This window comes from Pistacia vera, unplaced genomic scaffold (genome assembly GCF_008641045.1).
Source record: "Pistacia vera cultivar Batoury unplaced genomic scaffold, PisVer_v2 Contig332, whole genome shotgun sequence".
Taxonomy (NCBI): Eukaryota; Viridiplantae; Streptophyta; class Magnoliopsida; order Sapindales; family Anacardiaceae; genus Pistacia; species Pistacia vera.
In genome coordinates, this window is record NW_022196149.1 from 368,445 (window position 1) to 381,403 (window position 12,959).

A 12,959-nucleotide genomic window follows, 5' to 3' on the forward strand; every position below is an offset into this window, starting at 1 on the left:
ATACTAGTTGTGTCGAAGGGTGGACTTTGATTAAAGGAATGTTTGCGTTTGTCTTTCAGGTGAGTGATAATTTTTCCTTTTCTTTAAGTATCTTTTATTTCTTTTGATGGTTAGGTTATAGTGTTTAGTACAGCTTACGTTTGAGTTGTTGGGACTTTTTAGAACTTTAATTGAATGCACTCATTGTTTTTCTACCGAGATGTTAATGTGTATGTCAGATTATACATGTTTGGGCAGCAGTTATTTCTTTTATAGGCTGACATTTCATTAGATTTGTACCACTTCCACATTTTTATGTTCTTTGCTAAAATCGTAAGCCATGAATAATGATTTTCCTATGCAGTATCCAGGTCTTTTCAATAAGCTTGTACTATAAAGTCACATAAAATATTGATACCATCAGTTTTCTTTTAATTTTGTTAGAATCAAATGGAGTTATCATTTGACCAAAAACTAGACGTTAGTAGAGATTGCCACGGCCTTCCCTGTTTGTAGGATCTTGGCTAATCTGGCTAACAATCCCCCTAATTTGCCTGGAAATAGTAAGTGTCTTTAGGGATTTGAACTCATCCCTAGTACGTGCCAAAAATATTATGCTTTCCTAGGGAACTTAACTTATGACCAAATAATGGCACTACAAAAACTTTTTGGGACGATATTTTTTTTTTTTTTGATAATCCAGAAATCTCTGCACTTGCTTGACAAGCCGAGTTCGAGAATTGGAGCCTCTCGCCGACCTGCAATCTGGGAATCAGGAAACGATGGCCTTTGGCCATGCTAGTGCCCATGAGGGCTCGAACCCCAGACCTTGTGGGGAAACACCACAAGTCTGTCCATGCGCGAGCTCAATATCAATATATTTTCCTTAATAATTGAACCTCTGATTATGCTTTCAATTATTAAGGAAAGCATACTACTTGCCTGTGATTATGCACACCTACGGTTTGATTATGACTAGGTGTTGTTGCTCAACCCAAACCTTGAGAATAAAAGAATCTAAAACCAATATGTGTAAGTCTTTATGGTGGAGGCATTGAGACTTGTCCTTACTGTATGTGTTAGGTAACTATTTTACTCAAAAGCTAAATTAAGGTAAGAGTTGAGCAACAATATTTAAGCTCTTATTTCCTCCCTCATATTGTTGTTTGAATGGAAATTTTTGTAATAAATAACTCATTCTGGTTTATATTTATATAATGTTTGTAGTTATTTGTCATATGCTTTTCCCCTTATATAATGTATTTATAACTTATGGGAGAACTATAGAAAGACGCTTGCAATTTTAGTTGTTCACTATCTCAATGTCATATTTTAGAATCTAAGTAGATTGATCCTACTAGCTACCTTAGGTACTTGGTATAACGACCGTTGACAACATCAGTCAAAACCAATCTTCTGAATTTTTTTTATTTTTACTGATTGACATATGCAACAGTGTTAATGAGGCCCAGCCAGCTGTACATCAATTATGGTCCATATTTATTATACCTAAAAAAATCACGTCTATGTCAACACAATTAAAACCTCTTTATACTAGCTGTCAAATCTATATCTTCTCAAAGATATTTACACTAACTCGATCTCATTTCAAGAAATAAATGGACAAAAACCTTCCATGTATCAAAGCAACTTGCAAAACACTCATTACTCTATCTCATTTCAAGAAATGAATGGACAAAAACCTTCCATGTGTCAAGGTAACTTATAAAACACTCATTACATTGAGTGTTTAAGTGTATAAATGGGCACTCCTCTTCCCAAATAAGGAGGCTGGGCTGAGATTTGAGCTTCATTTCATTCTCTCTCTATAAACACTGTATTTCTTCATCTTTGTATGTCTTACGGGCAAAATCATAGAAATAGTCAGAGATCAACAAAATAACAGTGGATATAGGAGTCGCTTGTTGAGCATCCGAACCACTATAAAAACCTCTCTTGTCAGCGTATAATTTATATTTTCTGCAAAATATATAATCTCGGCTCCATATTCAAATCTCATGGATCCATCACGTGTGATTCTTTAGTCTGCTTAGCGCTTCTCATGTGCAAGTCGTTGGCGTCCAAAATCAAGCATCAACAGTTTGGTGGCCCATGTAGGTCCGATTCTCCTCAAGCCTGCATCCAAGTTCCTTGATGGCATGCTCAGATCTCAAACCTGCGTCAGACTTCTCCAATCGCGTGGCCAGATTGCAGATCGCACGCATCAGAATTCTCCAACCGCGTGGCCAGATTGCAGATCGCACGCATCAGAATTCTCCAACCGCGTGGCCAGATCGTAGATCGTATGCATAAGAGTTCTCCAATCGCGTGGCCAGATCGCAGATAGCACGCCCATGTCATCCTGATCCTCGGCTTCAGATCGCTTATCTTTAGCTTCAAATCGCGTGTTCAGATCACTAATCACACGCTGAGATCGATGATCTCTTGTGCTCTTATGTAGAGCTCGTTATGATCGCTCAGGTCGAGCTCGTTTTGACCTCTAAGATTGAGGCCGTTTTGCTCATTGAGCTCGTTTTGACCTCTCAGGTCGAGGTCATTTTGACCTCTCAGGTCATTCTCCTAACAAATTGTAGGTCATTCTCCTAACAGATTTCAGGTCGTTCTCCTAACAGATCCCAATCAGCTCCTAGCTCTCAACACTTGATCGCGCCAGATTTTAGTTCGAGCTCTTCAGTTCGAGACTGTAGCCATTCAGATCAAAGACTTTAGTTTCTGAAGCGCAACTACGCACTTCAAAAACTGGGGAGCTTCTGTTATGCCTCAAAAGTCACGCCTATGTCAACACAATTAATGTCTCTTTGTACTAGCTGTCAGACCCATATCTCCTCAAAGATATCCACACCAACTCTATCTCATTTCAAGAAATGAATGGACGAAAGCCTTCCATGTGTCAAGTCAACTTGCAAAACAATCATTACATTGAGTATTTAGGTGTATAAATAGGCACTCCTCTTCCCAAAGAAGGAGGCTAGGCTGAGATTTGAGCTTCATTTCATTCTCTCTCTGTAAACACTGTATTTCTTCATCTTTGTATGTCTTACGGGCAAAATCATAGAAATAGTCAAAGATTAATAAAATAACAGTGGATGTAGGAGTCGCTTGTTGAGCATTCGAACCACTATAAAAACCTCTCTTGTCAGCCTATTTTTTATATTTTCTGCAAAATATATAATCTCAGCTCCATATTCAAATCTCATGGATTTATCACGTGTGATTCCTAAGTCCGCTTAGCGCTTCTCACGTGCGAGTCATTGGCATCCAAAATCAAGTGTCAACAATATTAGTTGTAATTTGGGAAATGGGAATTCAATTTAATTCTTGCTCGTAGCCNTACTCTGTTTTTACCAATTTCAGTTGTTAATTTCAATCCCAATTCAATCCATCCAAAATCTGTCTCGCGAATTGGTTCCTTGTCTGATTTTGTTGTTGCTTGTTAATCCTTGGGTTTTATCAACTAGTATTAGAGCTTGGTAATGCCTAAATCAAAAATGGAGCAAAAGGTGGAGGGATTAGAAAAAGAAATGGGTAATATGAAGGAAGAGTTAGGCAGTATCAAAGGGTATCTACTGGAAATGAGGGAATGGATGAGACTGAAAGAGGAGAGGGAAGCACAAAATAGTAGAGATCAGGGTAACTCAAATCTGGGGGAAAACTCCAACAGTAACGACAATGGAGAAATGGGTCATAGTAAGGAAACTAAGAGCCTTAAGGAGGAAAAGAAAGGAAAAAAAAAAATTAGAATTACCAATGTTTAATGGAGAAGATCCCTCCGGATGGACTTTCAGAGCGGATCGCTATTTCTCAGTCAATCGTTATACAGAGGGATAAAAGGTAGAGGCAGTTGCGGTTTGTATGGAGAGACGGGCACTAAATTGGTATCAGTGGGTCGAATCAAGGGCACCAATTAGTTCATGGGAAACTTTTAAAATTGCCGTGGTTGCGAGATTTCGTCCATCTTTCAAAGGATAAACATATGAGTCACTAGTGGCCTTAAAACAAACTAGAACAGTAACAGAATTTAGAAAAAGCTTTGAAGAACATTCAGCTCCTTTACGTGAGGTAGGAGAAGATTTGTTAATGGGAATTTTTTTAAATGGACTCAAAGAAGAAATTCGGGCTGAACTGCATTTGGCCCAACCAAATATACTTTTTGCACTTATTATGCAGGCCCACAGAGTTGTGGAGAAAAACTGGGTTTTGGAAAAACAAAGGCCCAAGCCATTTAAGACCCATCTACCTAAAATGGAGCCATACCAGCGGGTCACACCCAACCTAGAAAATTGGCGCACAAATGAGTGGTTCCCAAGTACTTTTTCACATGCTTCAGATCTGGCTTCAAGCAAAGGAACAGATCTGGTTCCAAGCAGAGGAAATGAACGACAGAGGCCAGCCAACGCACCCATGCAAGGAACTCGAGGCAAAGGGTTCCGACGACTTACTGACGCTGAGATTCATAGCAAGAAGGAGAAGGGACTGTGCTTCAAATGTGACGAAAAATACAGTCCCACACACCGTTGTAAGGCGAGATCACTGCAGATTCTCTTAGTAATCGATGAAGACTCACCGGAAAAAGAAGAACCCAACTCTGACAACGACGATGACACCAACCCAACAGGTAATCCCTTGGCTTTGTCTATGAACTCGATTGTGGGTATGACTATGGATAAGACTTTGAAGATCCAGGGAATGATTGGAGATGAGATAGTCATTGTATTGATTGATAGTGGGGCGTCCCACAATTTCATCTCAAAGGAGTTGGTAAGGAAGCTAGGCTTGAATGTGGAAAAGGGGAAACAATTCGAAGTAATGGTAGGCAATGGTTTTACCGTCAGGGGAGAAGAAATCTGCAGAAATGTGAGTATGAGGATCCAGGAGGTGGAGTTGACACAAGATTTTTTCCTTTTGATTTAGGTGGAGCTGATGTGGTGTTAGGGATATCTTGGTTGAGCACGTTAGGAGATGTGTGCTCTAACTGGAAAAATTTAACCATGGCGTTCGATAGTAACGGGCAGAGAATTGTGTTGCAAGGTGATCCTTCGTTAGTTAAGACTATAGTATCTCTAAAAGCCACGCTCAAGACACTACAGATTGAGGGTGCAGGGTATGTAGTTGAGTTTTGTTCTATTGAGGGGAAAGTCAAAGAACAGAGTGAACCCATGGAGCCGGAAGTTGCTGCATTACTTAATGAATTCTACCAACTGTTTGACCAACACTCTTGCCTACCACCACGGAGACCAACTAACCATGCCATAACCCTCCAACAATCCTCTAAACCCCCTAACCTACGCCCCTACAAATATTCCTACACTCAAAAAAATGAGATAGAAAGCTTGGTGGGTGAAATGCTGTTGTCCGGAATAATCCAACCAAGTGTTAGCCCTTTTGCAAGCCCGGTGCTGTTGGTTAAAAAGAAAGATGGAAGCTGGAGATTTTGTGTTGACTACCGCGCCCTTAACAACATAACCATACCTGACAAATTTCCCATACCTTCAATTGATGAGTTGTTAGATGAGTTGGTTGGAGCGACAGTTTTTTCTAAGTTGGATTTGAAATCCAGATATCATCAGATTAGAGTTAGGCCCGAGGATGTGCCGAAAACAGCTTTTCAGACTCACGAGGGGCATTACGAATTCCTGATCATGCCATTTGGGCTGACTAACGCTCCTTCCACTTTCCAGGCTCTAATGAACACCATTTTTAGACCAGTTTTAAGGAAGTTTGTACTGGTATTTTTTGACGACATCCTAGTCTACAGCCCCAACCTAGAAGCCCACCTCACTCACTTGCGATACACCTTCCAAATCTTGATCGACAACGAGCTGGTTGTCAACCGAAAAAAATGTATATTTGGTCAGTTGAAGTTGGAATATTTGGGACATTTGATTTCGGCAGAAAGGGTGGAGGAAGAACCAACCAAGGTTGAATCCATGCTATCTTGGCCTGTTCCACAGACTATCAAAGGGTTGCGGGGATTCTTGGGATTAACAGGATATTACCGTAGATTCGTGAAAGATTATGGGTCAATAGCTCAGCCACTAACTAAACTACTGCAGAAAGATGCCTTCGGGTGGAATGAACAAGCCCAACAAGCCTTTGATAACCTGAAAAAAGCCATGTCATCCGTGCCTGTGTTGGCTGTTCCTGATTTCAATCTTCCTTTTGAAGTCCGCACGGACGCATCAGGCCAAGGATTGGGAGCTGTCTTACTTCAGAACCAGCGTCCCATAACATTCATCAGTAAAGCATTTTCCCATTAGTCCAAGCAAAAATGAGTATATGAAAGAGAGTTAATGGCCATAGTGTTCGCGGTTCAAAAATGGAGTCACTACCTCAGTAGGCAAAAATTTACTATCAAAACGGACTAGCGCAGTCTGTAGTTCCTGACAGATCAGAGGGTGAAAACACCTGAACAACAAAAATGGATTTCTAAGCTTCTTGATTACTCTTTTGAGATCGTATATCAACCAGGTAGTTCAAACCACGTGGCTGATGCCCTCTCCCGCAGAGAAGACATGGAATTCACAGCTGTATCTGTAGCTACCTTCTCAGAATTTGATGATCTGGCAGTTGAAGCACAACAAGATGAGAAGCTTCGAACTATCATCCAAGATTTGCTTTGTGATCCCCAGAGTCACCCGAATTATAGTCTACGCCGCGGCTGTTTGCTCTACAAAAACAGGTTGGTGATTCCCAAATCTTCTAAATTTATTCCGCGTTTGTTGGAGGAATTCCACAACAGTCCTGCTGGTGGTCATTCTGGATTTTTTAGAACCTACAAACGAGTGACGAATCTGGTTTTTTGGGAGGGTATTAAAAGAGATGTTCAGACTTTTGTTCAACAGTGTGCCACCTGTCAATTGAACAAACATTCAGCCCTTAAACCTGCATGTCTGCTCCAACCTTTACCCATTCCCACCCACGTATTCGAAGACATTAGTACGGATTTTATCGGGGGGCTGCCGAAAGCCAAAGGATACGACACGATCTTGGTCGTGGTGGATCGATTAACTAAGTATGGTCACTTTCTTCCCTTATGTCACCCATATATGGCCAAGGACGTGGCTGATCTGTTTATTTCGGAGGTTGTTCGACTGCATGGGTTTCCAAACTCAATTGTATCCGATAGAGACCGAGTGTTTGTCAGTCTATTTTGGCAAGAATTGTTTAAAGCTGCAGGTACCAAGCTGAAATTCAGTTCCGCGTATCATCCCTAAACCGATGGCCAAATGGAAGTCGTTAACCGTTGTTTAGATGCCTATCTCCATTGGTTTTGTAGCAACCAGCCTAAACAATGGCCACGGTGGGTAGCATGGGCCGAATTTTGGTATAATTCCACTTTTCATAGTGCACCCAAGATGACCCCTTTCAAAGCACTCTACGGTCGTGACCCACCCACTCTTCTCCGCTTCACCGACTATCCTTCACTGGTTGAAGAAGTCAATCAGCATATGGCCGATCGTAACGCCATCGTGGACATATTGAAACATAACCTGAGTACTGCCCAGAACCATATGAAATCACAGGCAGATGCCCATCGCCGAGATGTTAACTTTCAGCCTGGAGACCAAGTGTTTTTGAAGCTTCAGCCTTACTGCTTCAGGTCCCTGGCTTCTAAACTCAATGAAAAGTTGAGTCCACGTTTTTATGGACCATTCCCCATTTTGGAAAAAATTGGACAGGTTGCAAATAAGCTGGAGTTGCCTTCCACAGCCAAAATTCATCCCCTTTTTCACATATCTCAGCTCAAGCGCAGTCTGCATAGCTCGGTCCCTGTCCAACCTCTACCATCCTGCCTCACAGAGGACATGGAGCTGCAGGTTCAGCCGGAATCTGTCTTGGCAGTCCGCACACTAGTGAATGGCTCTCAGGAAGTCCTTATTAAGTGGAAGGATTTAGCCCCATTTGAAGCAACCTGGGAGTTGGCCGACACCATCACTCTTCAATTTCCTCACTTTCACCTTGAGGACAAGGTGGTTCTTCAAGGAAGGGGGAGGGGGAGGAGGGGGTATTGATAGACCACCTATCAAGAAGGTTTACAAGCACAGAGGGCACAAGGGTAAAAAGCCACTAACAGATTTGGTTGGAATTGGAGGAGCATGCTTGAGTGGAGAGAAGCTGGAGGCAGGTGACACATGAACCAATTAGTTAGAAGGGAATAAAAGTTGTTAGATGATTCATGTATAAAAGGGAGAGCCTTTTGGTTAAAAAGGAGAAAAATTGTAAAGTGTGAATCAGGGATGTCCCCTGCTCCTCGAACTGCTGGGATTTATCTTCTGTTTTTTTTCTTTCATTTCAGTCCTGGAAAATTACTCTGTTTTTACCAATTTCAGTTCTTAATATCAATCCCAATTCAATCCATCCAAAATCTGTCTCGCGAATTGGTTCCTTGTCTGATTTTGTTGTTGCTTGTTGCTTGTTAATCCTGGGGTTTTATCAATATCATAGTGGGGGATTGAGTTTAATGAAGGTGAAAACACTTCATTTCTATGTAATTATTGCATGGTGGTTTGGTAATTTCTATTTATTTTTTGGCTCGGAAACAAGAAAATTTATTTAAGTAATGAAACTTATGATAATGATTCAACATAAACATTAAACATCTCTTAGGGCTTTTTGATTTGTGATCCAAAAGTAATTTTAAAAAACTTGATACAATTTAAAAATATGAATCATATCTGAAAATGTAAAAATCTAAAAAAAAACTTGTTTATATGATATGTAAAAATGGTTTTCGAATTTAAAAAGCTAAAAAAAACAAGAAAAATGACTTTTATCCTTTTTTTTTTTTTAATTGTACTTTACTTTTTAGAATTGTATTTCAGGCCTCAATTTTTGAGATCATTTCAACTAAATGCATTTTCTTAAAATTTCTTGAATTCATTGTTTTAAAAAAAAAGTTAGCATTGTATATCAATTCTATGTCAAACTAAGCCTTAGTGTTTTGTTTGGCTTCAAAGAAAGTTTTTTTTTTTTTTTTTTTTCTCCTGTAGTAGACATGGTATCATTTTCAATTAAAATATTTTTCCAACCAGTTTGTAAGTCTTGCTTGTGAAGAAGTAAGCATACTCAAAATATGCATATGAAAGATTGTATTGGGATGACAATTTATTGAATATCTTGAAAGGCCTTGTTTGCCACTTCCATTTATTAATCCTTTCTCCCTCTTAACTAAGATCGTTGGTGTCCCTTTATTTTTTCTTTTTACTTGTTTTATGTCTTTCACCATTTTGAACCACTTTGGACTGTGTTATTGTGATGTTCTAAATATTATTCCAAGAATGTTAAAGGCAACTTTATTGGGCTGATCCTATAAGCGAAAAATTTGGAGATGCTTCTTAATTGCTCCTAAGGATCTTCTGTAACAATAAATACATTTGGGGGGGTTCAACTTTATTTAGTGCTATTTCAAATATGATAATTAGTTACATGTATCCCTTGTGCTTGGATCTTGCTATTGGGAACTATCAAAATGTTTGACATCTGTTTTAATTGCAACCCTCCTCCTTTATCCGGGCTTGGGATCAGCTGTGCATGTAAGAGTAGACATTAAATACATCACAGGTGGATTTATTGCAAAAAAAAAAAAATATTTATTCACTTTTTCTTATAGGGACTTTTAGTATCCAAACCATGCAATTTATTTTTTAATTTTGTTGACAATTTTTTAGTTCTTACCCTCTTTAAATTTCCTCATTTAGAAATTAATTCTCAAATTCTTGCCGAACTTGTGTTTTAGTTTTTTTCTTGTGATGATAAGAAATGAAACATGAAAGTTAAATAGACGTTTCTGACTTTTTAAAATTTTCTAAGTATATTTATAGACTAATTTATTCTGGAGATTAATCATAAGACAAGTCTTTTCTTTTGAGTTTGACTTCGTTAGTGTGTAATTTGAATGGCTTTTGATGATAAATCTGGTAAGTTGACTTTTGTTTTTACATCTTCTGAAGGAAATATTTGATATTAGGAAAATTGAAAAGAAAAAAAGTATTCTCTCAAGTGTTTGAGTAATATCGAATGGTTCAGAATAATCTTGAAGTCCTCATTTCTACAGAGTGTGACTTTTTGATGTGACCTTGCATCTGTAAAAAAAAAAAAAACAATTTTTTTATTTTTTTATTTTATCTTGAAACCTTCAATAGTGGATTGCATGCTACTGTTTTTCACCCTGAACTGTGGATGCTTCTGTCCTAGCTCTAGTGCTGTTTCTTATCAATGGTTGTCGATGTAATATTTGTTGAAGTGCTTTTTGAAACATAATATACACTATGAATGGTGGGTTATCATAATGCAAGATATGTTTAATTTAAGCAAGAAAGTCTTAATGTTTGTGCCAGCTATGAGTTTTCTGCATCTGCAGTTTAGGCATTTTTAGGCTACTGTCAATACTTATTTGACTTGGGTGGATCTTCTATCTGTGACAGGCTTATACATTCTAGGATTACAGTCATGTTTTACGAATATCATATATTGTTCTACTCCGGTTACTACACTACTAAATATACATTTGAACTTTTCTGAACAAACTAAAATGGAAATTGATTTGCACAAGTATATGGAAGATGATTTACTACTGTCAAGTAATATAAATTTTTGTAAATCTAGTTGTCTGATCAAATTGTATGAAAAAGTTGTGACATAACTTGCAAGTAGTGTGTAAAGTATCTAAATCTCTCTTTCTTCCTGTGTCTCACTCAGTTGAACACTTTTTTACTACAATCTGACAATCTCATTTAGTTTTAAGTGGGTAAGAATAAGTGCCTTATTGCCTTATTTTAAAATGTAATGCTTTGTTATTTGTATCTTGTATCTAGTTGTTTTTCTTGTCTAATTTAAACACAGAAGACTATTTATCATGGGATGGTCCTTGACTTTTGCAACACAGATTGTGAGGTAAGTTTTTAAAATTTAATATAAAATTAAGTGGAGGAGAACAAGAAGGTAGACATTGCTTGTTTGCCATGTCCTCTCCGATAAAATTTACTTTTACAGTTCTCCTCCAATGAACTTGCATTTAGTTTAGTTTTCAAAGTACTAAATTTGAGATGCTTTATGGTTCTGTCTTTCCCTCTAGGTACTTTCTTTTCTGAAATATCTGCATGATGGTGTTGGTATCTTTTTATTGAAGCAGACAACTAAGTATTTAATCTATTAATCTAATTTTTCTGAAATGAAATTATGTATAACCTTTATCTCGAGTAGTCCATTTCAAGGACTAAAATTTCTTAAATGATGCATTGCACATCCTGTGCAATTTCATTTCTCTTTATTACACTTAATCTTTACACAAGTAGCGGGGTTCCTTCATCATAACGCACATACTAAAGTTAGATTTTTTAATCATTTTCAAACCAAAGTCTTTTAACTGAAAGGTCTGTGGTTTACATACCACATCTCACTAATAGAAGCATAACTTTGCAATGTTGATAGAAAATGAGCAACAGCATTCCCACGTTGTTGCATATACTTCATTATTGCAGTTGTAGTCTGCTGCATTTTCCAAAGGAAACTATTTGTGATCAAAATTTTTGAAAAGTACTTGGTATTAATAATTAAAACATCTGTTGGTATGGAGAAACTATACCCCAACTTTGTTGCTCTTGCTGGTTTCTCATAACTCTGTTGCTGAGGCTGGCTAAGCTGGAGATGGACAGGTACATGCGAGTCCTCCCCGATGCCTAGACTGTTGGTAAGCAGTGAGTCTCTGTTTGCGCCATTCACATCCCTTGTAACATAAGCCTGGGATGTGTAATTTCTCTGTTTGAGGGTGGTTTTATAACATCTTAGAATTCAACAAAGGTTTAATGATTGAATCATACTAGTCTTTCAAGGATGATTGAACTTTGTGTTAGTTATTTAAGTCTATACCTTCTTATTCAATTCGATGTTTTCTTGATGAATAAGGTTTACCTTCTTATAGAGTTCCACGTTTTCTTGGTGAATGAGACTCCCCTACAACAGAGAAGATGGATTTAACTACTTGAATTTAAATGATAAGATTGTAGAAATCATTAGCCATTTTCTAGGATTGACCTTTCGGTTTAGTTCCTGTATTTCATCCATTAGAATCTGGTCCTGCAAAAAAGGAAAAAAGAAAAAGGAATATGCTAGTAAGAGTCATGTGCTTTATATGCCAAGTTATTGGAATTTTACTCACTGTATGGGAGATAAGAATTTTAAACCTTTTTCATACGAACACCCCGAAGACTCATTTCCAATTGGTTCTCCAAATTCTGCAGATCCTTTACACTCAAACCAGAGAGCTCTTCGCCCATCATTTGTCTGTTATTGTCATATGGACGTATAGCTTAGGCCTTTAAATACATGTATGTTCAGTATTCAAATTTTTGTTTGTGAGGTCAAGAATAAGATGCAAATAAATGCTTCGCCCATAAATACATCTTTTATTCTTGGAGTACTATTGATGTTTATAAAGGCTGATTTTTGTCCCATTTAAGCTTTTTTTACTTTTAGTCATAGCTTTTGTTGATCAATTTAGGTTCATCTTTCACTGGAATATTCCTGATCAGTTTCATTTCTGCTTTGCCGATTTTGTGGCTAGGGCTTGTGAAAAATTGCTGTTAATACATTCCTTGTTTCTTTTCTATCATGTCATGGGAAATTGATACCCTTTGACTGTTAATATACAACTATCATTTTATATGTTGTAAAGTATTCTAGCTCAACCTGTTAAATGATGAGATATCTATCCTGGTTGTAGCCGAATTCATGTTACCTGCATATTTTTTTCTGAAGATTGACTTTCTATGTTGATTCTAGATCCTTAAGTCCTTACTTTAGTCCTGGCTATTATGACTGTTACTAGAGGTGTGTTCAAGGTTTATGCATGCAAACCTTGAACACCCACATGTGCAGAGAAGACTGTTGAGGATTGAAACTTAACATGCTAAAAAGAAATCACCCACATGTAAACATTAGCAGAAGAATAGCTATAATAA

The 12,959-nt window shown here is 37.9% G+C and overlaps 1 protein-coding gene and 1 long non-coding RNA gene across 6 annotated transcripts in view; one reads left to right on the top strand and one right to left on the bottom strand.

Moving 5' to 3' along the window:
* LOC116137677 overlaps window positions 1-12,959 on the top strand; it is a 15,442-nt gene continuing 2,483 nt past the window's right edge. For both annotated transcript variants that reach the window (XR_004129218.1, XR_004129217.1), the window contains exon 1: window positions 1-59. This is a non-coding gene — a long non-coding RNA (uncharacterized LOC116137677). The remainder of the gene's footprint in view (window positions 60-12,959) is intronic.
* The window catches only part of LOC116137676 (MADS-box transcription factor 23-like), a 20,414-nt gene continuing 18,676 nt past the window's right edge, over window positions 11,222-12,959 (bottom strand). For 2 of the 4 annotated variants that reach the window (XM_031423352.1, XM_031423353.1), the window contains exons 5-9: window positions 12,183-12,282; window positions 12,034-12,075; window positions 11,869-11,952; window positions 11,585-11,757; window positions 11,222-11,490 (exon numbers count right to left, since the gene is read on the bottom strand). In XM_031423352.1, coding sequence (XP_031279212.1) covers window positions 11,472-11,490; window positions 11,585-11,757; window positions 11,869-11,952; window positions 12,034-12,075; window positions 12,183-12,282 — 418 coding nt within the window. In that variant the 3' untranslated portion in view covers window positions 11,222-11,471. The remainder of the gene's footprint in view (window positions 11,491-11,584; window positions 11,758-11,868; window positions 11,953-12,033; window positions 12,076-12,182; window positions 12,283-12,959) is intronic. The other 2 variants (XM_031423355.1, XM_031423354.1) reach the window with 2 other exon arrangements.